The 26,299-nt window shown below is 39.8% G+C and overlaps 1 protein-coding gene across 1 annotated transcript; it reads left to right on the forward strand.

Moving 5' to 3' along the window:
* The first annotated feature begins 4,143 nt into the window (after positions 1 to 4,143).
* Positions 4,144 to 22,294, forward strand: PRSS38 (protease, serine 38). The gene is made up of 5 exons (XM_008061593.1): positions 4,144 to 4,288; positions 4,522 to 4,684; positions 4,928 to 5,202; positions 21,613 to 21,755; positions 22,037 to 22,294. Exons 1-5 carry the CDS (start codon positions 4,144 to 4,146, stop codon positions 22,292 to 22,294), a joined length of 984 nt encoding a protein of 327 aa, XP_008059784.1.
* Positions 22,295 to 26,299: the final 4,005 nt, after the last annotated feature.

A 26,299-nucleotide genomic window follows, 5' to 3' on the forward strand; every position in this document is an offset into this window, starting at 1 on the left:
AAAAAAGGTAAATTTTGACATAAAAATCACAAAAGTTGGGGGGAGGAAGTGGAAATATAGAAGTTTTGTTTGCAATTAAAGCTGTTATCAGGTTAAAATAGCCTGTTTTAAATATAAGATGTTTTATATAAGTACTATGATTTGAAAAGTTTATGTGTTGGAAACTTAACCCCTCTGCCCTCAAGAATGGCTTAATGAGGGTTCTGCCCTTATAAGTGGGTTTATTATTATGGGAGTGGCTTTGCGTAAAAGTAGCAAAACTCTGAGATCTCTCTGGCTCACTTGCTCTTGCCCTCTCACTGTGATGCCCTCCATCATGTCATAACTTAACAAGAAAGAAGATCCTCCTTCAAATGCCAGCACCATGCCCTTAGATTTCTTAGCTGTCAGAACTGAGCTAAATAAGCTTCTTTTCTTTATAAATCACCCAGTTTCTGCTATTCTCTTTTAGCAACAGAAAATGGACTGAGACAACAAGCCTCATAGTAGCCACAAAGAAAAACCTATAGTAGATGCACAAAATATAAAAATAAAGGATTCAAAGAAGACTGTCACAGAAAACTATCGAACACAAAGGAAGAGAGGAAGAAAGAAACAAAGGATCTACAAAATGACTAGAAGACAAATTACAAAATGGCGTTAGTAGGTCCTTATCTATCAATAATTGCCTTGAATATAAAAAATTAAATTATGGAGCAGCTACTGCACTCCAGTCTGGGCAACTGAGTGAGACTCCAACTCAAAAAATAATTATTATTATTATTCAATCAAAAGGCATAAGGTGGGTGAATGGATTGAAAAAGCAAGAAATGACTATATTTTGCCTATAAGAGACTCACTTTACTAGTAAGGGCACAAAGAGAGTAAAAATGAAGGAATGGAAAAAGATATTCAAAATAAATGGAAAACAAGAGAGAGCAGGGGAGAGAGAGATATAAGAGACTTAAGTAAAAAATTATGAAAAGAGACATCAGATAAAATAGACTTAAGTAAAAAATTATGAAAAGAGACAAAGCAACCCAAACAGTATGGTACTGGCATATGAACAGACTCATTAGGCCAATGATACCAGATAGCTCAGAAATAAGCCTATGCATTTATGGTCAATTGATTTTTGACAAAGGTGCTTAGGACACACAATGGAGAAAGGACAGTCTATTCAGTAAATGTGCTAGGAAAACTGGTTATCCTCATGCAGAAGAAAAAAAATTAGAACCTTATCTTACACTATATACAAAAGTCAACTCAAAACAGATTAAAGACTTAAACATTAGACCAGAAACTACAAAGCTACCAGAAGAAAACACAGAAAAAGCTTCAAGACATTGACCTATGCAAGGATTTTTTACTATGACCTGGAAAGCTCAAGCAGCGGAAGCAAAACTGGACAAATGAGATTGCATCAAACCAAAAAGCTTCTGCGGCCGGGCTTGATGACTTAGCCTGTAATTTCAGTTCTTTGGGAGCCCGAGGTAAGTGCATTGCCCGAGTCCACAGGTTCGAGACCAGCCCGGGCCACATGGCGAAACCTCGTCTCTATAATAAATCAAAAATTAGCCGGGCATGGTAGCGCACTTCTGTAGTTCTGGGTATTTGGAAGGCTGAGGCGGAAGGATCACTGGAGCCCAGCAGGTCGATGCTGGGGTGGCAGTTAGTGTGCCACGGGACTCCAGCCTGGGACAGAGTGAGACTCCAACTCAAAAAAAAAAAAAAAAAAAAGCTTCTGCACAGCAAAGGAAACAATAAACAAAGTGAAAAGAACCCACAGAGTGAGAAAAATCTTTGCAAACCTTACATCTGATGAGGGGTTAATACAGAAAATATTATAAGGAACAACTAAAAAGCAAGAAAACAGATAACCTAATTTAAAAGTGGACAAAGGATCTCTCTGTGCACTTCTCAAAAGAAGACACATAAATGGCCAACAGCGTCATGAAAAAGTGCCCAGCATCACCATCTTTAGAGAAATGCAAATTAAAACCACAACGAGATATCATCTCACACCTGTTGGCATGATTTTTATCAAAAAGATGAAAGATAAGCGTTGGCAAGGATACAGAGAATAGGGAATCGTTGAGTATTGTTGGTGAGAATGTAAGCTAGTATAGGCATTATGGAAAACAGCATGGAGGTTCCTCAAAAAATTAAAAATATAGGACTAACCACATGATCCAGCAATCCCACTACTAAATATACATCCAAAGGAAATGAAACCAACATGTCAAAGAGCTATCAGCACTCCCGTGTTCACTGAAGCACTATTCACAACAGCCAAGATATGGAGTCAACTTAAGTGTCTATCAATGGAGGAACCAATAAAGAAAATGTGATACACACATATTCTCACGCCCTCGGCATAAGAATGACCTTGGCAGGCATGGTGGCTCAAGCCTGTAATCCCAGCACTTTGGGAGGCTGAGGCGAGACGATTGCCTGAGCCCATGGGTTTAAGAACAGCCTGGGCAACTTGGTGAGACCTCATCTCTACAATAAATCAGAAAATTAGCTGGGTGTGGTAGCATGTGCCTGTAGTTCTGGCTACTTGGAAGGCTGATGCAGAAGGATCGCCTGATCCCAGCAGGTAGAAGCTGCAGTGGCTGTGAGTGAGACTCGAACTAAAAAAAAAAAAACCCAACCAAACAACAACCAAAAAATGAAATTCTGTTATTTGGGACATCATGGATAAATCTAGAGGACTTTATGCTAAGTAAAATAAGCCAGGCACAGAAAGACAAATACCACATTATCTCACTTATATGTAGAATCTCAAAAAGAGTTGAATTTATGGAAGTAGAGAGTAGGAAGGGTGGTTACAGAGGCTGAGGGTGGGGAGGTAGGAAATGCGGAGTTGCTGGTCAAATGTACAAAGTTTCAGCTAGATAGAAGGAATAAGTTTTGAGATTTATTGTTCAGCCTGGTGACTATAGTCAAGAATAATATATTGCGTATTTCAAAATAACTAAGGGAGTAAACTAAAATATATCACCACAAAAACATTAAGTAGAGCGATGAATATGTTAATTAGCTTGAATTAATCATTCCACATTGCATTCCATAATGTAATACAAGCATAATTTGTCAACTAAAAATAATTTCCATGAAAACCATGTCACGATTTTGATTGGAATTGCACTGATTTCACGGAGTGATTGGAGATGACTGTATTTATGACTTAAGCCTTCATAGCCACAAACATACTGTACAGCTTTCCGTTCATGTCTTTTAAGTCCTCTAGATGGGGTTTTAGAATGTTTCTCATCCTTTGTTAGGTAATCCTGTGGAACTCTTCTATACCTTGGTAGTGGTAACAGGACTCTATACATGTCAAAAGGTGCAAGTTGAGGTAAATTTTAGTGTACAAATTAAGCCTTAACGAAAACATTTTTGACAGCTGGGTGCAAATGTGTAAGTAGTAACTGATCTAGCAGGATGAATCTGCCATGGAGAAGGCTGAAGGTCTTGCAATTATTACACGAAATTCTCAAACGGAGCCAGCACACGCACATATGAAAATAGAATGGAATGCCAATCCTAGGCCTGTTGGGGTGGGACTGGGCACTGTTAGTATCCAGGCACCCAGGACTGGAGCAGTCAACTGATGGAGCTTAGATTTGGACTGGGGGTACAGTCATATGTAGAGGCCTCAAGCCTCATATCATGCTTACCTCGGACGGTCTCATCGCGGGGAACACAATCACTAGTTAAGGCAGTCATGCTTATGCGACGCCATCACGTATCGAGGGCTCAGGCACAATCACCTGTGCGGGCCCCAAGTGTCTAGGCTGGGCTGGGGACATCCTCACGTGTCCAAGTGGTGGGGCCCTTATTGTGGGGTGAGCCTCAGCCACTGGGGAGTCACGTGTGGTGGGGCACAGTCACATGACTAGGTCCAGGGTTGTCAGTCACATGTGCAGAACTCAGGCACCATCGCAAGTGCGGGTGCAGCGTCTTCACCTGTTGGGGGCGCCGTCACCTGCTGAGTACATAGTCACAGGCAAGGGTATAGTCACGTACTGGAGGGGGTGTCCTCACTTGCTGAGGGCAGGGTCACGTGTCCAGGCCTCAGGCCCAGTCACGTGTACAGGTCCTGCGTCCTCACCTGCTGGGGTCGCGGTCATGTGCTGGGCTGCTCCCTCCGGCCTCATGTCCGCCCCTAGGTCCTCCGTGGGCCGGTTGCGGCCCTGCGCCCTGGGCCTTCAGCTGCTGCTTCTGCTGGGCACCCTTTTGGACATCGCTGCGGTCCGCGGACGCCCCAGAAGTCAGGCAATCTCTCTGAGTGACTCCGTGGGTAGGCCCTGCCCTAGAAGAGGGCGGGGAAGTACCTTTTGCTCAGCGGAGACTGTGTCTTTAGGCGCCCTGCTGGGCCACCGAGCCAGCCAGTGCCTGCCCCTCCAGTCTTCTTCTGTCCCTCCCCTACCATGGCTCCTTTGCCCGTCCCTCCCCCACCACGACTCCCCTGCCCTCCCTGCCCCTTCCGTGGTCCCAGCATCCCTCCACTCTGCGCTCTGTCCTTTCCCCCAGCCTGTGGCCGGCGTGGCCTGGAAGGGAAGGTCATGGGCGGTTCCCCTGCCCCTGAGGCGATGTGGCCATGGCAGGTCAGCGTGCACTACGCAGGCTACCACGTGTGCGGCGGCTCCATCCTCAATGAATACTGGGTGCTGTCGGCCGCGCACTGCTTCGGCCGGTGAGTGGGGGCAGGGGGTGCGGGGACAGTGGGGGGCGTGGGTCCTGCGTGGCGTGCCCTACGTAGCGTGCTCTGACGGTTGCCACGCGCACAGCCCTGTTCCAGCACTCAAGGCTGGTCCCCATGTGCACGGCCAGGCCCCCATGTGGGAGGCTGGCCGCCACGCTCATGTCCAGACCCCCAGTAAGGGTGAGAGAGGGGCTCAGAGGCTGCAGGCAACGGGCCTCTATTCTGCCCCTGCAGGGACAAGATCATCCATCTCTATGATGTGTACGTGGGGCTCGTGGACCTCGAGGTAGCTGGCAACTACACCCAGTGGTACGAGGTGCACAGGGTGATCCTGCACCCCAGGTACAAGAAGTACCACCCCGTCGGAAACGATGTGGCCCTGATACTGCTGAAGTCTCGCATTGTGTTTTCCGATTTTGTGCGCCCGGTCTGCTTGGCACCTCCGGATGTGAATCTCAGCAACAACGTTCCTTGCTGGGCTACGGGTTGGGGACTTGTCTCACCAACAGGTAAGAACAAAAAGCCGGGGGTTGGTTCCTTTGCCCGGGTTTGTGGACTGGATGCTTCTGTTCCATCACAGGGAAGAAAGGGCTGCTAGTGAAGGAGGACGGGAATCCCCACGCGCCAGTCAACACTAATTTGTCTGTCAGTGTGGATTTTTGTTTGTTTAATTCTTGACTGGCATTGCTGTAGTTACAACTACTTTGAGTGTAAAACTGGTATGCTCAAGAATACAAATGTAAAAGTATAGTTTTCTTTAAGATTTTAAAATTCAACTTAGAAATCTCTTTTAGCCTATTTAAAAATCCACTAGTTATTATACTTTTCTCTATAAAGGCCTGTGCTTGCTTTCTAGGTTTATACTTGGACACTTTAGGATGTTTAGGCCAATGCAAAAGAGATTTTTAAAATTGCATTTGCTGATCAATCACAGCTATTGATTTTTACACATTGATCTTGTATCCAGCCATCTTATATAACTCATTTTTAATAGTTTCTCAACTGATTATTTTGATAGTTATAGGCAAAAGATCACATTTTCTTCAAATAAAGACTTTTAAAAATCACTTCCTTTCCATGTTTTCTCTTATTTATTTTTCTTGTCTCCTTGCAGTGGTTGCAATCTCCAGTAGAAATGATGCTAGGTCTCCTTATCTTGTTTTTTATTTTATTACAAATGCTTCTACTGGTTCACTAGTAAGTTTTTGGCCTGACCTGTAGATTGCAGATTGATATATTACACCAGGTTAAGAAGTTACCTTTTAGCCGGGCTCGGTGGCTCAGCCTGTAATCCCGTGCTTTGGGAGGCTGAGGTGAGTGGATTGCCTGAGCCCGCGGTTTCGAGACCCACTTGGGCAACTTGGTGAGACCCCATCTCTACAATAAATCAAAAAATCAGCCGGATATGGTAGTGCGTGCCTGTAATTCCGGCTACTCGGAAGGCTGAGGTGGAAGGATCGCCGGAGCCCAGTGGGTCGAGGCTGTAGTGGCCGGGAGTGACCACTGCACTCCAGTCGGGGCGACAGAGTGAGACTCCAACTCAAAAAAAAAAAGAAGTTACCTTTTATAGCTAATTTCCTTTTTAAAACTATTATAAATCAATACTGGCTTTATTGAAATACTTGTAGCAACTCTTGAAAGAATGATATAATTTTGTTGTTTTAATCTACTGAGGCCAAGAATAGATATTTAATGTGAAATGCCTTTGAGTTGTTAAGAAAACCTTATTTGGATTTGTTTTTTGCATTATTTCTTTAATAAGGAGAAGGAATTAAGTTTTTATTTAGAATTTTTTTTATATATATCACAAATGAGATGGGTCTAGGATTTTTCTTCCCTTTGCTGATCTTTTTTTGGAGTACAGTGGCATGATCACAGCTTACTATAGCCTCAAACTCTTGGACTCGAGCTATCTTTCTGCCTCAGCCTCCTGAGTAGCTGAGACTACAGTTGCACACCACTACACCTAGCTATTTTTTAAAAATTTTTTGTAGAGACAAGCTCTCACTATGTTGCCCAGACTGTTCTCAAACTCTTGGTCTCAACCAATCTTCCTGTCTTGGCCTCCCTATGTGCTGGGATTACACGTGTGAACCACCACACTTTACATCATTTTTGTTTGGCATCAGTGTACCGCTGACTTTGTAGAATGAGTTGAATACTTTCCCATCTATTTCTATTCTCTGAAATCATTTCTACTAAAATAGAAAATAGCTACTACATGAAGGTTTGAGTTGATTTGCCCATAAAACACCCTGATCCTAGTACTTTTGAGGGTATAAATGATTACTAATATTTTACTCTCTGTTATGACTTGTGTTTCATTTCAGTTTTTAAATTTATTCTTATGCCAATTTCGATAGATTGTATTTTTCTAGGAAGTTTGCACTTCATTTCAGGTTTTGCATATAGTGATATTGTGTAATATATTTCATATAATCTTATCCTGTTACTATTTTTTGACCCCTCTTTATTCCTGATCATAGTTGCCAAAAATTTTCTATTTGTTGTCTTTTTTTCATAAAACTACCGGCTAGAGATTTAGCATGTGTGTGTGAATAGGGGAGATGAGGGTGGGGGAGAACTCATAAATTGGTTGCTTTACTATCTATTCATATAGCCATGTATCCATTCATTTATTTTTCTACATTCTTTGAGTTTGCTTAACCAAACTTTTCTAATTTTGAGTTGAAAGTATAAAAGATTGTCAACTTTTCATACTTTTTCTATGAATAAATTTAAGATTATAAATTGTTCCTCGAAGACTCCTGTGTTCCTATTACAGGCTTTGAATTACAAGTACATTTGTTATTCATTTCTCAAGACTATGTGTTTCTTATTTTGAATTTTTTTCTACATTTAATAGTCAGTATCAGCTTTTTCATATTTACAAAGAAGGCCATTGGAATTCTTATAAGGATTGCACTGAATATGTAGATCATTCTGAGTAGTGTTGACATCTTAACAATATTAAGCCTGCCTACCCATGAACATAGAATGTATTTCTACCTATTTGGGTCTTCTTTAATTTCCTTCAGCAGTGATTTGCAGCTTTCACCATGCAATTTTTTCACTTCCTTAATTAAATTTATTTTCTAGATATTTTGTTATTTTAGATGTTATTGTAAATGGAATTGCTTTCATAATATCCTTTTTGGATTGTTCATTGAGGGCCTATAGATACACAACTGATTTTTGTATGTTGATCTTGTACCCTGTAACTTTGCTGTATTTGTTTATTATCTGTCATAGTTTTGTTTTTTCTTCTAAGGATTCATTGGGATTTGTCTGTATATAGGATCACGTCACCCGTGAATAGAGGTAGTTTTACTTCTTCATTTCCAATTTGGATGAATTTTATTCCTTTTCTAATTTATCTGTCTAATATTTCTAGTACAAATTGAATAGTATTAATGAAAGTGGGCATCTGTGTTTTGTTCCTGATCATAGGGGCAATCTTTTAGATTATTGAATGTAATGTCGACTGTCAGTTATTTATAAATATCCTTAATCATGTTGAGGAAATTTCCTTTTATTACTATTTTTCTGGTGACTTTTATAATAAAAACCACTCAGAGAAACCTGAAATGAAGTGTAAACGTCCCAGAAAAATACAATCTATCAGAATTGGCATAAGTATAAATTTAAAAACTGAAATGAAACAAATCATAACAGAAAGTAAAATAGTAGTAATGTGGATCTTGTCAAATATTTTTTTCTACCTCATTTGAGAAGGTATTGCATTTTTTTTGTTCTAATGTGGTCTGTTACATTAATTGGTGTTCTTATGGTGAATTACACTTGTATTTCTTATGTATATCTCACTTGGTCATGGTTTCATATACTGTTGGATACAGTGTGCTAATATTTTGTTGAGGATTTTTGCATCTATATTCTTAAAGGTGTGGTCTGTAGTTTTATTTTCTTTTGGAGTCTTTGGCTTTGGTATCAGGGTAATGCAGTCCTCATAGAATGAATTATGAACTATTTTCTCCTCTATTTGTTGTAAAAGTATGAGAAGGATTGATGTTAATTCTTCTTTAAATATTTAGTGTAATTCAGCAATGAAGCTATCTGGTCCTGAACTTTTCTTTGTTGGGAGATTTTTATTATCGAATCAATCTTTTTACTTGTTATAGGTTTATTCAGATTTTCTATTTCTTCTTGTTTCAGTTTAGGCAGTGAGTATATTTCTAGAAATTTTTCTATTTCACTTAAGTTATTTCATTTCTGAGATGTTATATCACAAATTTATGATTTTTATGCATTTGTCTTTTGAATTTTTTATTTAGAAAATAAAAAGTGAAATTATAAACCAAAAATTACAAAATGAAAAGACAATAACAATGCTTATGGTTGCACATGCATTTGCCTTTATCGGCATTTTTTACTTTGTCATATAGCTTTGAGTTACTGTCTTGTGTCCTTTCATTCCAACCTGAAGAATTCCCTTTGGCATTTCTTCTAGAAAAATCTAGTGATACAAACTCCCACAGCTCTTGTATATCTGTGAGTGTTTTAATTTCCCCCTCATGTTTGAAGTATAGTGTTGCAAGATATAGAAATCTTGGTTGACTTTTTTTTTCAGCAACTCTAAGTACATCATACCACTGTCTTCTGACCTCCTTATTTTTTTCCCACCGCTTAATTTGTTTTTTTTTTTTTGGGGGGGGGGTGTTTGAATTGGAGTCTCACTCCATCGCCCAGGCTGTAGTGCAGTGGCATGCTCATGGCTACCCCAGAGTTGACCTGGGTTCAGGCGATCCTTCCACCTCAGCCTTCCAAATAGCTGGAACTACAGGCACACACTACCATGCCTGGCTAATTTTTTTATTTATTGTAGAGATGAAGTCTCACCAAGTTATCCAGGCTGGTCTTGAAACCCTGAGCTCAGGCAGTCCTCCTGCTTCAGCCTCCCAAAGTGCTGTGATTACAGATTTGAGCCACTGCGCCCAGCCCCAGTTTTTTTTTTTTTAATGAGAAATTGGTTATTAATCTTATTGAGAATCTTTGTCCATGGCTAGACACTTCTCTCTTGCTTCTCTTGCTTCTTTCAAGATTCTTTCTTTTTTTTTTAGTTTCTGAAAATTTGATTATAATGTGTCTTGTAGGGGGTCTCTTTGAGTCTATCCTACTTAGAGTTTGTAGAACATCTTTGATTTGTAGATTTATGTTTCTCACAAGATTGGGAAGTTTTGGGCCATTATTTCTTCAAAAAAAATTTTTTTTGCCCCTTTCTCTCTTCTTCTGAAAATATCATATTACATGTATTGGTTCATTTGATGATATCCCAGGCATCCCTTCGGATTTCTCTGCTTTTATTCATTTCTTTTTCCTTTCTGCTCCTAGATTTTTTTTTTTTTTTTTTTTTGAGGTGGAGTCTCACTCTGTTGCCCAGGCTATAGTGCAGTGGCACACTCATGGCCATCCCAGCATCAACTTGCTGGGCTCTGGTGATCCTTCTGTCTCAGCCTTTCAAATACCCAGAACTACAGGCATGCGCTACCACACCCAGCTAATTTTTTATGTATTTTAGAGACGAGGTCTTACCAAGTTGCCCGGGCTGGTCTCGAATCCACAAGATCAGTCAATCCACTCACCTTGGCCTCCCAAAGTACTGGGATTACAGGCTGAGCCACGGATCCCGGCCTGCTCTTAGATTTTATAATTTCATTTTTTCTATTTTTAACATTCACCTATTCTCTTTTCTGCTTGCTCAAATCTGCTGCTTTGATTCTCTAGTGAAGTTTTTATTTCAATCAGTAGATATTTTAGTGCCAAATTTTCTGTTTGGTTCCTTTTGATAAGTTCTATTTATTGATATTTTCATTTTGCTCATATAGTATTTTCTTGATTTCTATTTTTTTGTCCATGTTTTCCTTTAGCTCTTTGAGCATATTTAAGAAAGTTGTTTAAAATCTTTGTCTAGACTTCTATATTTCTGTCTTTTAAAATCAACTTCGTAGAATAGGGACAGTTTCTATTATTTTATTTTGTTCTCTTGAATGGACTATAACTTTCTGTTTATTTGTATGCCATATGATTTTCGTTGTTTTTATTGTTGAAAACAGAAGTATCGAGGGTTTTTGTTTTTAAGTCAAAGTCTCAATCTGTCACCCAGGTTAGAGTGAAGTGACATGCTCATGGCCACTGCAGCCTTGACCTGCTGGGCTCAGGCTTTCCTTCCGCCTCAGTCTTCTAAGTAGCTGGAACTACAGGCATCCACCACCATGTTCAACTAATTTTTTTGATTTGTTGTAGAGACAAGGTCTCTCCAAGTGGCCCAGGCTAGTCTCAATCTCCTGGGTTCAGGAAGTTCTCTCATCTCTAACTCCCAAAGTGCTGAGATTACAAGCATGAGCCACCGTGCCCAGTGGAGTTTTATTCTTTTGAGTATATAAAGAATATTATATGTGGTTGAGTACTAAGCATTATAATGTGGTAGTCCTGGAAATCAGATTCTCTCCCCAACCCCAAGGTTTTCTGGAGGTTTTGATTGTTGAAAACTTTAGTAGTCAGTTTAGTGACTTTCCTAAACTAGTTTGCAAAGACTATATTCCTTCTCATGTGTGGTCAATGAATTCTCTGTTCCTTAGCTTCTGTTTAGCTACTGTTTAGACATATTTTCTTGAATGCCAGACACTAAAAAAAAACCCCAAAAAACTCTTCTTCCAGTTTTTGCAAATTGGCTCTTTGCCAAGGCATTTCAGCACTTAGCCAGGTGTGTATCATCCTGTGGTGAATATTTGGGTCTTCTCAGGTTTTCTTCTTAGCATACATCTTACCCTGGGGATGTTTATAATCTTCTAAATGCTTTTAAATATAGAAGTGCTTTTGAGTGTCCTAATTTTCCAAAGAAATGCTCACTGTGTTTTTCTCCTGGGCCTTCCTTAGGCAGTACATTGAATGTTTTGATTATGGCTTTTTCCCTAGGCCTCTGCAGGTTGTTAGCTTGGCTTGCAAAGTTTTTGGGCAATACCCACCACTTTTCCAGCTTCACTTCTGAGTTAGGCAAAACAGAGGAGAGTGCCTTGTGTCAGTCCTTCACATTGTAGTACAAACATACACAATAATATGCAAATAAGGTCTACTCTGCTTATGCTGGAACCAATCAGTGTTCCCCACTGGGAACATAGACTTCCTATTCCAAGACTGCTCCTTTACTGGTAAAGATCAAGTAAAATCACCACAAAGCCTTTCCACCATTTTGATATTGTCTTTTTCTTGAATTAGCATTCACATGGTTGCTGTGAAAATGTTTTCCAGAGCTCTGAAAAAGTTAGTTTTCACAGTTTCTGCTTGTTATACTATGTTTCTGTGGGGGGCAAGAGCTTGAGGCTCCTCTTCTGTTATTTTCTTGCCTTCTGGGATTTTGATAGGGATGACATTAAGTCTACAGATGAATTGGGGGACTGTTATCATCTTAACAATGTTAAGTCATCCATAAATATGAAGTGTGTCTTTATTTATTTAAAGCTTCAATTTTGGCAATATTTTATAGTATTTGGTTGCATGTATCGTATTAGATCTTGCATATTCTTTGTTAAACTTATTCCTAAATAGTTTATTATTTTTGAATCAATTGTGAATGTAATTTTTAAAATTTCATTTTTAATTGTTCCTTGATAGAATATCAAAGTATATTTGAGTTTTTATTTATTTTATGTTCAGCGACCCAGTTTTAATATTTTCTTTTGTAATCCATCATGACTTCTTCATATACCATGTTGTTTGTGAACAAAGACAGTCTTACTTCTTACTTTTCAAAGGGTTTCCCTTTCTCTCTGTTGCCTCATCACACTGGCTATAATTTCCAGTACAATGTTAAATACAAATGTTTGTAGTGGATATTCTTGCCTTGTTTCTCATCTTATTGGGGAAAATATTTAGTCATTTACCATCAAGAATGATATTAGCTGTGAGTTTTTTGTAGATGCCCTTTAACAGATTGAGGGAGGTTTATTTTTTGTTTCTGGTTTGTTGAGAGCCCTTCTCATGAATAGGACTTGGATTTTTTCAAATATTTTTTTCTGTATCAATGTATTCATGTGGTTTTTTTACTTTTTAAAATACGTTGTATTACATTGATTTTTGAATGTTTTTTTTGGTTTTTTTTGTTTTTTTGAGTTGTAATCTCACTCTGTCACCCAAACTGGAGTGCAGTGGCTGCTCCCAGCCACCACAGCCTCGACCTGCTGGGCTCCGGTGATCCTTCCGCCTCAGCCTTCCAAGTAGCCGGAATTACAGGCATGCGCTACCACGCCCGGCTGATTTGTTGATTTATTGTAGAGATGAGGTCTCGCTGCCCAGGCGGGTCTCGAACCTGCAGGCTCAGGCAATCCACTCACCTCAGCCTCCCAAAGGTGCGGGATTACAGGCTGAGCCACCAAGCCCAGCTGATTTTTGAATGTTAAACCAAGCTTGCACTCCTATAATTAACCCCTCTTAGTCATTGTATATAATACTTATTTTAGGTTGCTGGAATCAGTTTGCTAATATTTTGTTAAGATTTTTGTGTTTGTGTTTATGAGACATCTTGACTATATTTTTCTCATACTGTTTTTGTCTGGCTTTGGTATCAGAGGAATATTTGTTTTTGTGTACTAGTATTGTTTCTTTCTTAAATATTTGATAGAATTCACTAGTGAAGCTATCTATGCCTGGACTTTTCTTTGTGGAAAAAATGTCTTAAATTATTTGTTATTTTAAAATTTATTTTTTATTTTTTAGTGTAAAAATCTCAGCCTATTCAGGTTTTTCTTTCTACTTGAGTTAGCCTAAGGTATCTATTTTGATAGTATACAGTTGTTCATAATAGTCTCATAATCCTTTTAATTTTTAAAGAGATAATAGCAATATTTCATCTTTTTCTCTTGATGTTGGTAATTTGTTTCTTCTCCTTTTTCATATTGGTCATTGTAATAAAAGATTTATCAATTTTGGTTGTCTTTTCAAGAAACTGACTTTTGGTTATTGACTTTTCATATTACTTTTATGTTTACTATTTTACTGATTTTTACTCTGATCTTCATTATTCCCTTTCTTTTGATTGCTTTCAGATTGGTTTTTTTTTTCTAGTTTCCCAAGGCAGAAGCTGAGAGTGGTTTGTGACCTTTGCGTCTAATATAATAATTTAAAGCTATAAATTTCCTCTGTGCACTGTTTTAAATGCACCCACAAATTTTGGTACACTGCATTTTTATTTCTGTTTAAGTCAAAATATTATCTAATTTTCCTCATGCTTTTTAAAAAGTTTGTTCTATTTAAGTGTTTGGTCAGCTGGGCACAGTAGCCCACGCTTGTAATTCCAGCACTTTAGGATGCTGAAGTGGGTGGATTGCTTGAGTACAGGAATTTGAGACCAGCCTAGGCAACATAGTGAGACCTGGTCTCTACAAAACAAATTTTAAAAAAATTAGTGGGTCATGGTGGCATATGTCTATAGTCCCAGCTACTTGTGAGGTTGAGGTGGAAGGTTCATCTGAGCCCAGAAGGTCAAAGCTGTGGTGAGCCTTGATCTTGCTACTGCACTTCAACCTGGGTGACAGAATGAGACTCTGACTAAAAAAAATTGTTTAAGTATTTGGTGAATTTCCAAATTACTTTCTGTTTTTAATTTTAACTTTAATTTAATCGTGCTCCGAGATCACACTTGGTATGATTTTACGCTTTTTGAACTTATCAAGTCATGATTATGACCTAGCATATGATATATGTATATTTGAAAAGAATATATGTCTTGCTGTCGTTGGTATGGAATTTTTTTATAAATCACAGGTCAAGTTAGCTGATAATGCTTTTACGTTTTCTATGTCTTATTCATTTTCTGTCTTTTTAAATCAATTATTTAGAGTATTGAAATCTCTATGATTGTTAAATTGTGTATTTCCCCTTTCAATTCTGTCAGATTTTGCTTCCTGTATTTTCAGGCTCTGGGTGCATATATATTTCTAATTATGTCTTTGTGTTGTATTGATTCTTTTATCATTATCATTTATCAAATGACTCTCTGTTCCTCATCATTTTGCTTGTTTTAAAGTATATTTTGTCTGATGTTTACATAGCCACTTAGGCCCTCTAACAGTTACTGTTTGCATGGTATAACTTATTCCATCATTTTACTTTCAACTTATACATGTCTTTGAATCTAAAATGTGTATTTTGTACCAGTGTGCAGTTGAGTCTTCCTTTTTCATCCAGTCTGGAAATCTCTGCCTTTTGGTTAAAGTATTTGGTCAATTCACTTTTAATGTAACTGTTAGTATTGTAAATTTACCATTTTGCTAAATGTTTTATACATATGTATCTATATATTCTTTATATTTCTTTCTGTACTTTTTTCTGTGTTAAATAATGCTTTTTGGTATACCATTTAAATTCTTATCTTTATTTTTAAACTATAGTTTTAAATATATTTCCTAAACAGTTGCTGTAGGGATGACTTTATCACAGTCCATTCAGATGAATACTAAATTAATGCTGGTGAAATATAGTAACTGTGTTTCAGTATTGCTTCACCCCCTCTTTTGTGCTTCAACATATGATAAAAACTCCAGAATGCAGTTATAATTATTGTTTTATACAATTTAGTTTTCTAAAAAAACTTATAGACTAAAATAGGAAAATATATCAACACATTGATTTTCTGATGCTCTTCGTTTCTTCTTATGGATCAAAATAGCATTTATTTTCAGCTTGAAGGACTTTCTTAACTATTTCATGAAAGGTGAGTTTGCTAAATTTTTCCCAACTTTTGTTTATCTGGGAATGTCTTTTTACCTGGGAATGTCTTTTTACCTTCATTTTTGAGGGATAGCTTTGTTGAATATGGAATTCTTGCTTGAAGGACTTTTTTCTTTTAGCACTTTGAATTGCCATTCCATTGCCTCTGGGTTTTATTGTTTCTAATGCAAGTCAGCTATTTATCATACTGTTTTTCTCCATGTAATCGGTTGCTTTCCCTTGTTGCCATCAGGATTTTTCTGTCTTTGGCTTGTAGTGGTTTGATGATGATGCGTATAGTTGAGGATCTCTTTGTATTTATCCTTCCTGAGGTTCACTGAGTTTCTCAGATTTCTAGATTTTTTTTTTCATCAAATTTAGGAAGCATTGGGCCACAATTTCTTTAAAGTGTTTTCTTCCTCTTTCTCTCTCCTTCTGGGAGTTTTAGTACATGTATTTGATATCCTTGATGTTATCTCTAATCCTGTGTTTAATTTTTAAAAAATTTTTCTTTCCTTTCTTCTTCATGTTGAATCATATCTGCTAATGTGTCTTCAATTTCACTGATTTTTTTTTCTGTCATCAGAAATCTGATCCCACTTAGTAAAATATTTATATTGACTACTGTACTTATTAACTCTATAATTTCCATTTTATTCGTTTTTATATTTTCTGTTTTTCTACTGAGACTACTTATATGTTGATATTGTTGTGAGATGCTCATTTAACTTTTTAAATGTAGTTCCTTACTTCTTTGAACTTACTTACAATAGTTGTTTTGAAATCTTTGTCAACAAAAACCAACACTGGGCCCACACATAGTTTGTTTATGTTGACTTCTTTCCCCTGAATATGAGTCACCCATTTCTATTTTTTGTATATCTCGTAATTGTTTTGTGGTTGAAAAGTAGACATTAAATAATACATTATAACAACTTCAGACTTGGACTTTTTTCCTGAACTTTAAAAAAATTGTATTTTGTTTTGTTTTTAGTAATTTGCCAAAACTTCATTTGCAGAATCTTTCTCTTTTGTAGCTTGCAGCTGTTAATGTCTTTGCTCAGTTTTTAAAAAATTAATTATCATATTCACTTTTATTCTTGCTTCCAGAAGAATATATATATCTGTTTTTCAGTATTTTCATACCACTTTTTTGTATACAACCAAGATTAGCCATTTGATCATGGTGTCATACATATGCTTATTTGGACATGCCTATCACATGTTAATCCAATTTCTATCCTCCTAACCTTATACTTATCCCATTTAGGCTAACTATCTTTATTTCCATAGAATATGCTAAAACTCTTAAACAGCAGATCAAAGAAGCAATCACAATAAATTGGAAAATATTTCTAAGATGAAAGAACACAGAAACACACATACCAAAATTTATGTAATAACATAAAAAGCAGTGCTCGGACAAAAATTTATAGCTATAAATGCCTACATTTAAAAAAAAGAAATATCTCAACTCAGTAATTTCACTTTATGACTTAAGGACCTAGCAAAAGAAGAACAAACTAAACCCAAAGCCAGCAGAATTAATTAAACAATTAAGGTTAGAGCAGAGAGCTTAAAATAGAGAATACAAAAAAGGGAGAAAGTTAATAGAACAAAATTCTAGTTATTTGAAAAGATAAACTAATTGAGTCCAAAAGAGTCTTAATAGACTTAAAATAATTGAGAAAATTGAATCACTAATTAAAAAAAAAAAAGTCAACAAAGAAAAGTTCAGGAAGAGGTTACTTTACTGGTAAATTCTACCAAACAGTTAAAGAAGAATTGTCATCATTTCTTCTTAAACATTTTCAAAAAACAAAAGAGAGAACACTTCATAATTTATTCTGTGGAGCTAGTATTGCATTGGTACCATAGCCAGACAAAGATACCACAATGAAAGAGAATTACAGAGTGCTATCCTTTATGAACATGAATATAGATGCAAAAATCCTCAACAAAATATTAGCAAACTGAATCCAAGAGAATATTAAAAGAATTATATGCCAGGGCCAAGTGAGATTGATCTCAGAAATACAAGGGAGTTTAACATGAAAATCAATGTGACTCACACATTAAATGAGTAAAAGAAAAAACACCCACATGATCATCTCAAAGAATGCAGAAAAAGCCTTTGACAGGATTCAAAATCATTTCAGGATTTTAAAAAATCACTCAGAAAAATAGGAATAGAAGGGTACTTCTTCAGCATGATTAGGGCATTTATGAAGAATGCACAGCTATATCCAATGGTTAAAGACAAAGCTTTCCCTTTAAGATTGGGAACAAGACAATTCCAGCTTTCACCACTGGATTCTACATTGAACCAGAAGCATTTTAAACAGATAAATTAAGTGAGAAAAAGAAAGAAAAGGTATTCAAATTGAAATTGAAGAAGTAAAACTATCTCTGTTTGCAAATGACGTGATCCTATATATAGAAAATTCCAATGAATCCTAAAAGCAAACAACAACAAAATAAAACTACAGATAATAAGCAAATCCAGCAATGTGGCAGGGTATAAGCTCCCAAAACCAGTGCCACGTTATTTCTCAGAAGCCTTCAATTCCTAGAAACCATTCTGTATCATTTATCCATTGTCACATGAACACTGCATTACAAAGAACAAGCAAATCCTGGTGTACCCATTGGTGAACGTTTACTGAGTTCAGGTGTTTTTGAGTTGGTGGCTTGTGCTGTGGGTCCTTCTGGGAAGGACTGGGCTTGCCTGTGTGTCTGCTGGCCATTGGTCTCCTGGGCGACCTGAGATGGCCGGAGTTGTGGGGCTGCACTTTGCTCCATGTGACATTCATTATACAGTAGGCAGCCGTGCCACGCCCAGAGGCAGTGGCAGAGACTTAAGAGAGCAAGGGACCCAAACCCTTCCAAGCCCCTGCTTAAAGCCCATTGACCAAAGCACATCCGTGACAAAATTAGACCCAAGGACTGGTGAAATGCTACACTGCACCTCGATGGGGGGAATTGCAGGGCATGTGGAAAATGGCATCTTTGTAGGAAAGGAGAGGAAATTGGACCATCCATCACTTCATTTCCTCTGAATTTGTGTTTTACTACTTAACAGACAATGTAGACGCCTGACATAGTGTAACTCCATTTTTCCTCTTTAACTCTTATGCTACAGTTCTATATTTTCTTCTACACATTATAGTGACACTCATGTTGCCTTAAATCCAGTAATCCTTGACCACATTTTTCAACAGTCTTTCATTTTTTACCATATCCAGGAAGGGTTGACCCAGGGGCCAAATTAGGTCCACAAGAAATTAGGACCACTCACCTCCTGGCAACTGCACTTGTCCCTCCATGCAGTCTCACAAACCCCTGCATTCTCATCCTCTCTGCAGGGGTGGGGGAGTATGTGGTGGGGTGGCAGGCAGGCATCTTAGTTCATTAGTGTTGCTGCAAAAGAATACCTGAGGCTGGTAATTTATAAAGAAAAGAGATTTATTGGGCTTATGGTTCTGCGGGCTGTACAGAAGCATGGCTCAGGCATCTGCTGCGAGGGCTTTGGCGGCTGCCACTCATGGCAAGAGGGGAGCCTATGTGTAGGGGAGCCTGTGTGTGCAGAAGCCTCTCTCATATGGTGAGAGAGGAAGGCAGGGGGAGATTTTCAGGCTCTTTTTAACAACCAGATCTTGCAGGAAAGTGTAAAGTGAGAAGCCGTTCACCTCGCCAGCAGAGCATTAATCTATTTGTGAGGGATCCAACCCTAGGACCCAAACAGCTCCCATTAGGCCCCACCTCCAACATTGGGGGTCAAATTTCAGCACAAGATTTGAAGGTCAAACAAACCAAACTACAGCAGCAGGGGAGGGGAACGGAATGGCGCCTGTTTCTCGACCATCTCTATAGGCCCAAAGGATATCCATTCTTCAAGCTACTCTCATTGTGAGAAGCTGTCCCCAAATTCAGCCCACCCTCTCTTCCTTCTGAGACATTGATTGTCATTCCATGTCTGATATCTGTCTATCTCCCTTTCTCTCAGAGAATTGGATTTATCCTAATTCTCAGTTTAAAAATACATTCTTCACTGGTTCCTGCACGGCCCTCTTTCACTGTTTGCTTGGAGTAATATAATAAAGTACATAATGTAATAATACACACACACGGTCTGACAAATAGATTTGCAAACCATTCTAGAAAAAGTGCTACATACCTCATTCCTGAATATCACTATGGACACCTTCAAAGCACTTCCCTTGGGGAGCTATGCACTGATGCCAGAGCTTAGTTCACCTGCCAAAGCAGTTATGGAATTCTTTTTCTGGAATGGCCATCAGAGCTGTTATTATTTGTCTTACAATTAAGTTTGAGAACTTGCAACTGTGCAATTACGTTGGCAGCACTGTACAAATAACTGTATTGGAACACCCTCCCTACTCACCTGATCTGGCCCCCAATGCCTTTTTTTCTTTACCTGAAGATAAAGGAAATGTTGAAAGGAAGATATTTGATGACATTCAGGACATCAAAGGTAATACGATGACAACTCCGATAGCCATTCCATAAGAAGAGTTCCAAAATTGCTTTCACTGGTGGACTAAGTGCTGGTATTGGTGCATAGCTTCCCAAGGGGAGTACTTCGAAGGTGACCATGGTGATATTCAACAGTGAGATATGTAACACTTTTCTAGGATGAGTTCAGGAGTAATTAAATTTGTTGGACCTCATACACTCTTCAGCCATGTACAGTCTGGAAATAACTCATCAAAGGCACTTTTATCTGTGATACTATGTTTTTATTTCTAGCATTTCCAATGGATTCTTTTCTTGTACTTTGCATCTTTCTGTTTAAATTCTTTGTTCATGCATGTCCAATAATTACTTTAGCATATCAATTATGCCTGTCAGGCATGTCCAACATCTGGGTCATTCATGAGTCTGATTCTGTGCAATGTTTTATTTCTTAACCATGGGTCTAGTGTTCTGTTTTTTCCCCCCATTTGTGTGTGTTGTAATTTTTGGTTGTCATCATAGATTAATATTTAAGACACAAGTCTCTGCACCCCAAAACACACATTCCTCTTCTGCAAGCCATTAATGGGATGGGATGGAGCTGAATCTATCTAGAGAGTTCTCAAGCAAGTTTTGGTCTTCTTATTGCTGTTGTTACCATCAGTCCACACAGGCTGCAGGTTCCTCTATTGTTGTGCTTAGTGTTAGACCTGAAGTTTCTCTGTGTCTTGCTACCCGCTCCACCTTCAGCATTTTCTGTTCACCTGTAGCCCAATCTTACCTGTCCTCCAAAGGAAAACCTCTGTTCCTGGCACTTGTTGCCAGCTCTGTGCTGGAGAAAGAGAAGTTCTGCCTCTCCTAGTCTGGCCTCAGCCACAGGGAAAGTGTCTGCATCTCAGCTTTGAGAATGAGCCTCTGCACGCTCCTGCTCCTGCCTCCAGGGGATGTAAAACTCTGCTTTGTACCTGTAGTGACTCACAGGTGCTTGGCCCAGAAGGCTTTGTTTCTTCCCACCCTCCAGAAATAGTGTGTTCTGGCCAGGCCTTCGAAGCAGTGGGATTTGGTGTCTCTTTCCAGTAACTGAAGGTTTCACTGTATCTGAAGGAAGCAAAGCAAGCTGTGCTGTGGGTCCTGGGGCTGCTGGCCATCCCTCTGCACCACTGGGTCCATCTGTGGACCCTGCCCTACCCCAGTATTTTTTTTCCCCCAGAAGTCTGTATTGTCAGTTGCTGACCTCCCAGGGGCAGTATTTTTCATGAAGGAGAAAGAGCTGCCAGGGAGACTCCATCTGCAAGAGTCAGACCTTGTTGTGAGGCTGTGGGGCCCCAGACAGCTGCAAACTTCACTAGGTGTCAGTCACACCCTCAGTGTCTCACCCAGCATATTGCCTGGTCTTTCCCCAGTGTGTGCTCATGATTCCTCCCCATGTATGAGCAGGGCTCCTCTCCAAGTGTGGATGGGCCTCCTTCAGTGTATGGTCAGGCTCCTCTCATGTGTGGTCAGGACTCCTCCCCATGTGTGAGTGGGTCTTCTCCCCATGTGTGGTCAGGCTTCTCCCCATATCTGGGCAGGGTGTCTCCAGTGTATTGTGAGGCTCTTCGCTTGTGTACTTGGGGCTCCTCCCCTGGGCGCCACCTCCTGCCTCTGCTGTCCACCAAGAGCAAGGGCCCCCTCCTCCCAAGATGCAGTTGTGGAGCCCTCAGTGCAGCCTCTTTCCACAGGCGAGACCTCGAACAAGCTGCAGGAGGCCCAGCTCCCACTGATCCCAGTGTCCTTATGCTATCTGTTCTTTGGATCTGTGTCCTACATCACGCCGGAGATGCTGTGCGCTGGGGACATCCTGAAAATGAAGACTGTGTGTGAGGTGCTCCCGCCTGACTTGTGAGAGAGGGGCCTTGGTGCCCGGACCCCAGGGGACCCCGAGCTGGCTGCCCACTGGTGTGGGCAGGGGCCCTGCAGCCACACACCAAGAGGCAGGATGCTCTGTGAATGTGCGCATCTGCCACAGGCCTACTCTGCGGCTCTGAGCCACGTTGCAGCCCTGCGGGGCACTGCCCAGTTTGCAGGGTCTGCATTGCCCCCCATTGGAGGCAAGTGCAGGAGGCCGTAGGCCTGGCTAACTGAACACTCCCTTTTCCCTTCCAGGGCGACTCTGGGGGCCCGCTGGTCTGTGAATTCAACCATGTCTGGGTGCAGATTGGAATCTCGAGCTGGGGCCGTGGGTGTGCCTACCCCGGCTACCCTGCAGTGTTTGCCCGAGTTTCCCATTTCTCAGAATGGATTCTTCTTAACACAAAAACCACACCCATACCCTCTCAGCCAACCCCTCTCGCCCTCTCCCCGGCTCTGCAGGCCACCCTCAGTGTCCTTGTGGCCACACTGGCTGGCCCCTCAGTGCTGTGACAGGGTTGCACCCTTGTTCCTTCCCAGCTGCACCTCCCCCTCTCACCTCCAGGCACCTTATGCCAGGATCTCTGGAGCCCAGTGAGGACCGCCTGCCCTTGTGGATGCTGGGTCCTGGAGGGGCTGAGCCAATGAGCAGATGGAGAAAGAGTTGGGGGTGGGTCAGGGGCGGCCTGGAAGAGGGGATCATGAACAAAGTGTGGCCTGAGTACATCTGATATTTGACAAGATCATTAAATATTTTCAAAGCCAGTGTCTTGAAATTCCTGCATTGTACCCCCAACCCCCAGTCGCTGGGGGGTTTCTCTTGCAGAGGCCCACCCACCCCCTTGATGCTCCCAGGGAGGTAGCAGCCCAGACCAATTCCAGCCTTTCCAGAAACTTGTAATTGCACAGACACCTCTTTGAATCTGTGGGGTGTGGTCAGTGCCCAGGTCAGAGGAAAGGTCACCACTTAAATGCTTAAGCCTATATATAAAAATCATTTTGAAGACATTTAAGCATCCAATTGCAAAAAAAAAAAAAAAAAATTCCGAGAGTAGGCACAAGGACTGAACTAAGAAGATAAAAGCAGAAATGAATGAGCCCAAGATCAGAAAAACACTATAAACTGAATATTTTAAAACTCTGCCTTTTGACCAGGCACGGTGGCTCACACCTGTAACCCCAGCACTTTGGAAGGCTGAAGCCAGAGGATTGCTTGAGCCCAGGAGTCTGAGACCAGCCTGGCAACATAGTGAGACCTCAACTCTACAAAAAATAAAAACTACCTGGGTGTGGTGGCACACACCTGTAGTCCCAGCTACTCAGGAGACTGAGGTAGAAGGATCACCTGAGCCCCAGAGGTTGGGGCTGTGGTGAGCCATGAACATGCCACTGCACTCCAGCCTGGGCAACAGAGCAAAATCCTGACTGAAAACGTAAAAAGTAGCAAAATTGCTAATCTAATCAACATAGGAAATGAGAACAAAAATACACCCAGCAAAAAATGTCAAAGGGGAATATTAATTGGAACACAGAAAAGGTGAGAAATTAGAAGAGATATTGTGCAACTTTATGTAAATAAATTTCAAGGAAATGTAGCATTTTATAGGAAAAAACATTGACTAAAACTAACTCCACTCGAGAAAGAATGTTTAAATGGTTCATACCAAATTCCCAGGCTGGTCTTGAAAACCTGGGCTCAGACAATCCTCTTGCCTGTGCCTCACAAAGTGCTGAATGTTTCACTTTAGGCGGGGCACGGTGGCTCACACCTATAATCCCAGCACTTTGGGAGGCCAAGGTGAGAGGACTGACTGAGCTTACACGTTGGAGACCAACCTGGGCAACTTGGCAAGACCTCACTTCTATAATAATAATAATAATAATAATAATAATAAATAGCTGGGTGTGGTGATGCGTGGCTGTAGTTCCAGCTACTTGGAAGGCTAAGGTGGAAGGATAGCCTGAGCTTAGCAGGTTGAGGTTGCGGTGGCCGTGAGCATGCCACTCACTGCACTCCAGCCTGGGCGACAGAGTGAGACTCCGACTCAAAAAAAACAAGTTTCACTTCATTCTCTTCTTGCTTGCGGGACTTCTTAGGAGAAATTCAGTGTGATTATTATCTTGCTGTTCTATAGGTAAGAAGTTTCCTTCCCCTCTCTGACTTCTTCCAAGATTCTTCTCTTTGTCCTTGAGTTTCTGTAGTTTGACATATCATAGTAGAGTTTTTTTTTGATATTTATCTTGTTTGGTGTTCACTGAACATCCTGGATCTGTGGTATTCATGTTTCAATTTTAGAAAATGTTCAGCCAATATTAAAGTATTTATTCTGCCCCTGTCTTTCTTCTTCTTCTGGTCTTCCCATTACATGTGTGTTATATCTAGTTGTCTCAGACACATCTGGGTGCTCTGTTTAATTTTTAAAAATTTTTTTCTCTTTGCTTTTCAGTTTGCTAATCTCTTGCATATCTTCAAGCTCCCTGATTCTTCCCTCAGCCATGTCCAGTCTACTGAGGAGACATCAAAAGCATTCTTTTTTTTTGAGTTGGAGTCTCACTCTGTTGCCCAAACTGGAGTGCAGGGGCAAGCTCCTGGCCACCACAGCCTCGACCTGCTGGGCTCCGGTGATCCTTCCGCCTCAGCCTTCCAACTAACCAGAACTACAGGCGCACGCTACCACACCTGGCTTATTTATTTATTTATTTATTGTAGAGACGAGGTCTCCCCAAGTTGCCCGGGTGGGTCTCGAACCTGAGCGCTCAGGCAGTCCACTTGCCTCGGCCACTCAAAGTGCTGGGATTACAGGCTGAGCCACCGAGCCTGACCTGATCAAAAGCATTCTTAATCTGTGCTACAGTATTTTTAATTCTAGCATTTGTGGGGGAGGATGGCATTGTTTGTGTCTTCACATTTAAAAAAATAGATTTAGGAGGTCCAAGTGCAGTTGTGTTCCATGGATAGATTGTATAGTGGTAAAGTCTGGGATTTGAAGTGTAGGTATCACCTGAATGACATACACTGTTCCAAATAGGTAATTTCTCATCCCCACTCACTCCCACCCTTCCAAGTCTCCATTGTCTGTCATTCCACACACTATGTCCATGTGTACACATTGTTTAGCTCCCAATTATAAGTGAGGGCATGCAGTACTTGACTTTCTAAATTATTTCACGTAAGGTAATGGACTTCAGTTCCACCCATGCTGCTGCAAAAGACGTGATTTTATTCCCTTGTATGGCTGAGTGATGGTCCATGGTATGTATATACTACATTTTCTTTATCTAATCATCCATCATGGACACTTAAGCTGATTATATATCTTTAGCATTTCCTTTTTTACTCTTTCTTATAATTTGTATTTCCCACCTTTTCTTGCATGTTGGCCACTTTTCCATTACAGCATATTTATCATAATTACTTGAAATTCCCAGGCTGGTAATCCCAAATGTCTGCCATATCTGAGTCTTGTTCTGATGCTTGCTTTGTCTTTTGTTTTGCTTTTAGTGTGCTTTTTAATTTTTTTTTTTGCTGAAAGCCAGACATGATGAATTAGGTAAGGGGAACTGAGGCAAACAGGTCTTTAACATGAGGTTTTATGTTTATCTAACTAGCAGTTAGGCTGTGTTTCCTGTTTGCTGTAGCTGCGATGTCAGTGTCTGAAATTTCCTCTGATGATCTTGTTTTTGTCTCTTCTATTGTCCTTTGGTTTCCTGGAGATTCCTTCTTAAATAAACATGTAGTTCTTCTAGCTGTTATTACATAGGAACCCCATGGATGTGATGATAAGATGTGGGGAAGGAGGCATTCTGTAGTCCTGCCATTAGGTCTCAGTCTGTTATCCAGGATGAGAGTGAAGGTTTTGATTAACTTTAGACTTTAAAGATGACCTGCTGTAATTTGAAGAGTAATTGCTGAAACAATAGAAACAGAGTATATAATTCTAAATAGTGAAGGAAAACATGGAGAATTAAAAAAAGAAATCAGCCAATCCACAAGAAGGCAGGAAAAATGAAAAAACACAGAAAAGGAAGGAAAAATAGACCAAAATAAGGAAACATATTTAAAATGAAACATCAGCAATTGCATTAAATGTAAATGTACTAGATACTGCAATTAAAGATTGTCAGGTTGGTTAAAAAAATTCTGTACAAGGGACATACCTAAAATAAAAATGAATTAATGAATTAGGAATTAAACAAATGAAATATGTAATAGAGATGACCAATTAGTACTCTGAAAGGATTATTCACTTTTCGACATCTTTAGGTAGTTGTTTTTTATATTTTATTTAGCTTATATTTGTTATTTGCAGGAAGGATGAGCTGATAGGAACTACTTAGCTGTCAACAGAAGCAGAAAGCACATTAAATAACTTACACAGAAAACTTATAGAATTATCTCAATTAATGCAAAGACATTTTTATAAGGTTTAGTTCAACATCTGCTTTTGATTACAATATATCCAGCACACACTGGAAACATCGGGGAAGGTTTCTTCCTTGGCAAAGGCTATATCCAGC

The sequence above is a fragment of the Carlito syrichta genome, unplaced genomic scaffold, assembly GCF_000164805.1.
Source record: "Carlito syrichta isolate Samal-C Ts95f unplaced genomic scaffold, Tarsius_syrichta-2.0.1 Scaffold305332, whole genome shotgun sequence".
Lineage (NCBI taxonomy): Eukaryota > Metazoa > Chordata > Mammalia > Primates > Tarsiidae > Carlito > Carlito syrichta.

What these genes read in the sequence shown, in the direction of transcription:
- PRSS38 (XM_008061593.1), top strand. Translation starts at nt 4,144, where the DNA reads ATGTCCGCCCCTAGGTCCTCCGTGGGCCGGTTGCGGCCCTGCGCCCTG. An exon ending in CTCTCTGAGTGACTCCGTGG is followed by an intron (nt 4,289 to 4,521) that starts GTAGGCCCTGCC and finishes CCTTTCCCCCAG; the next exon opens with CCTGTGGCCGGCGTGGCCTG. An exon ending in GCCGCGCACTGCTTCGGCCG is followed by an intron (nt 4,685 to 4,927) that starts GTGAGTGGGGGC and finishes CTGCCCCTGCAG; the next exon opens with GGACAAGATCATCCATCTCT.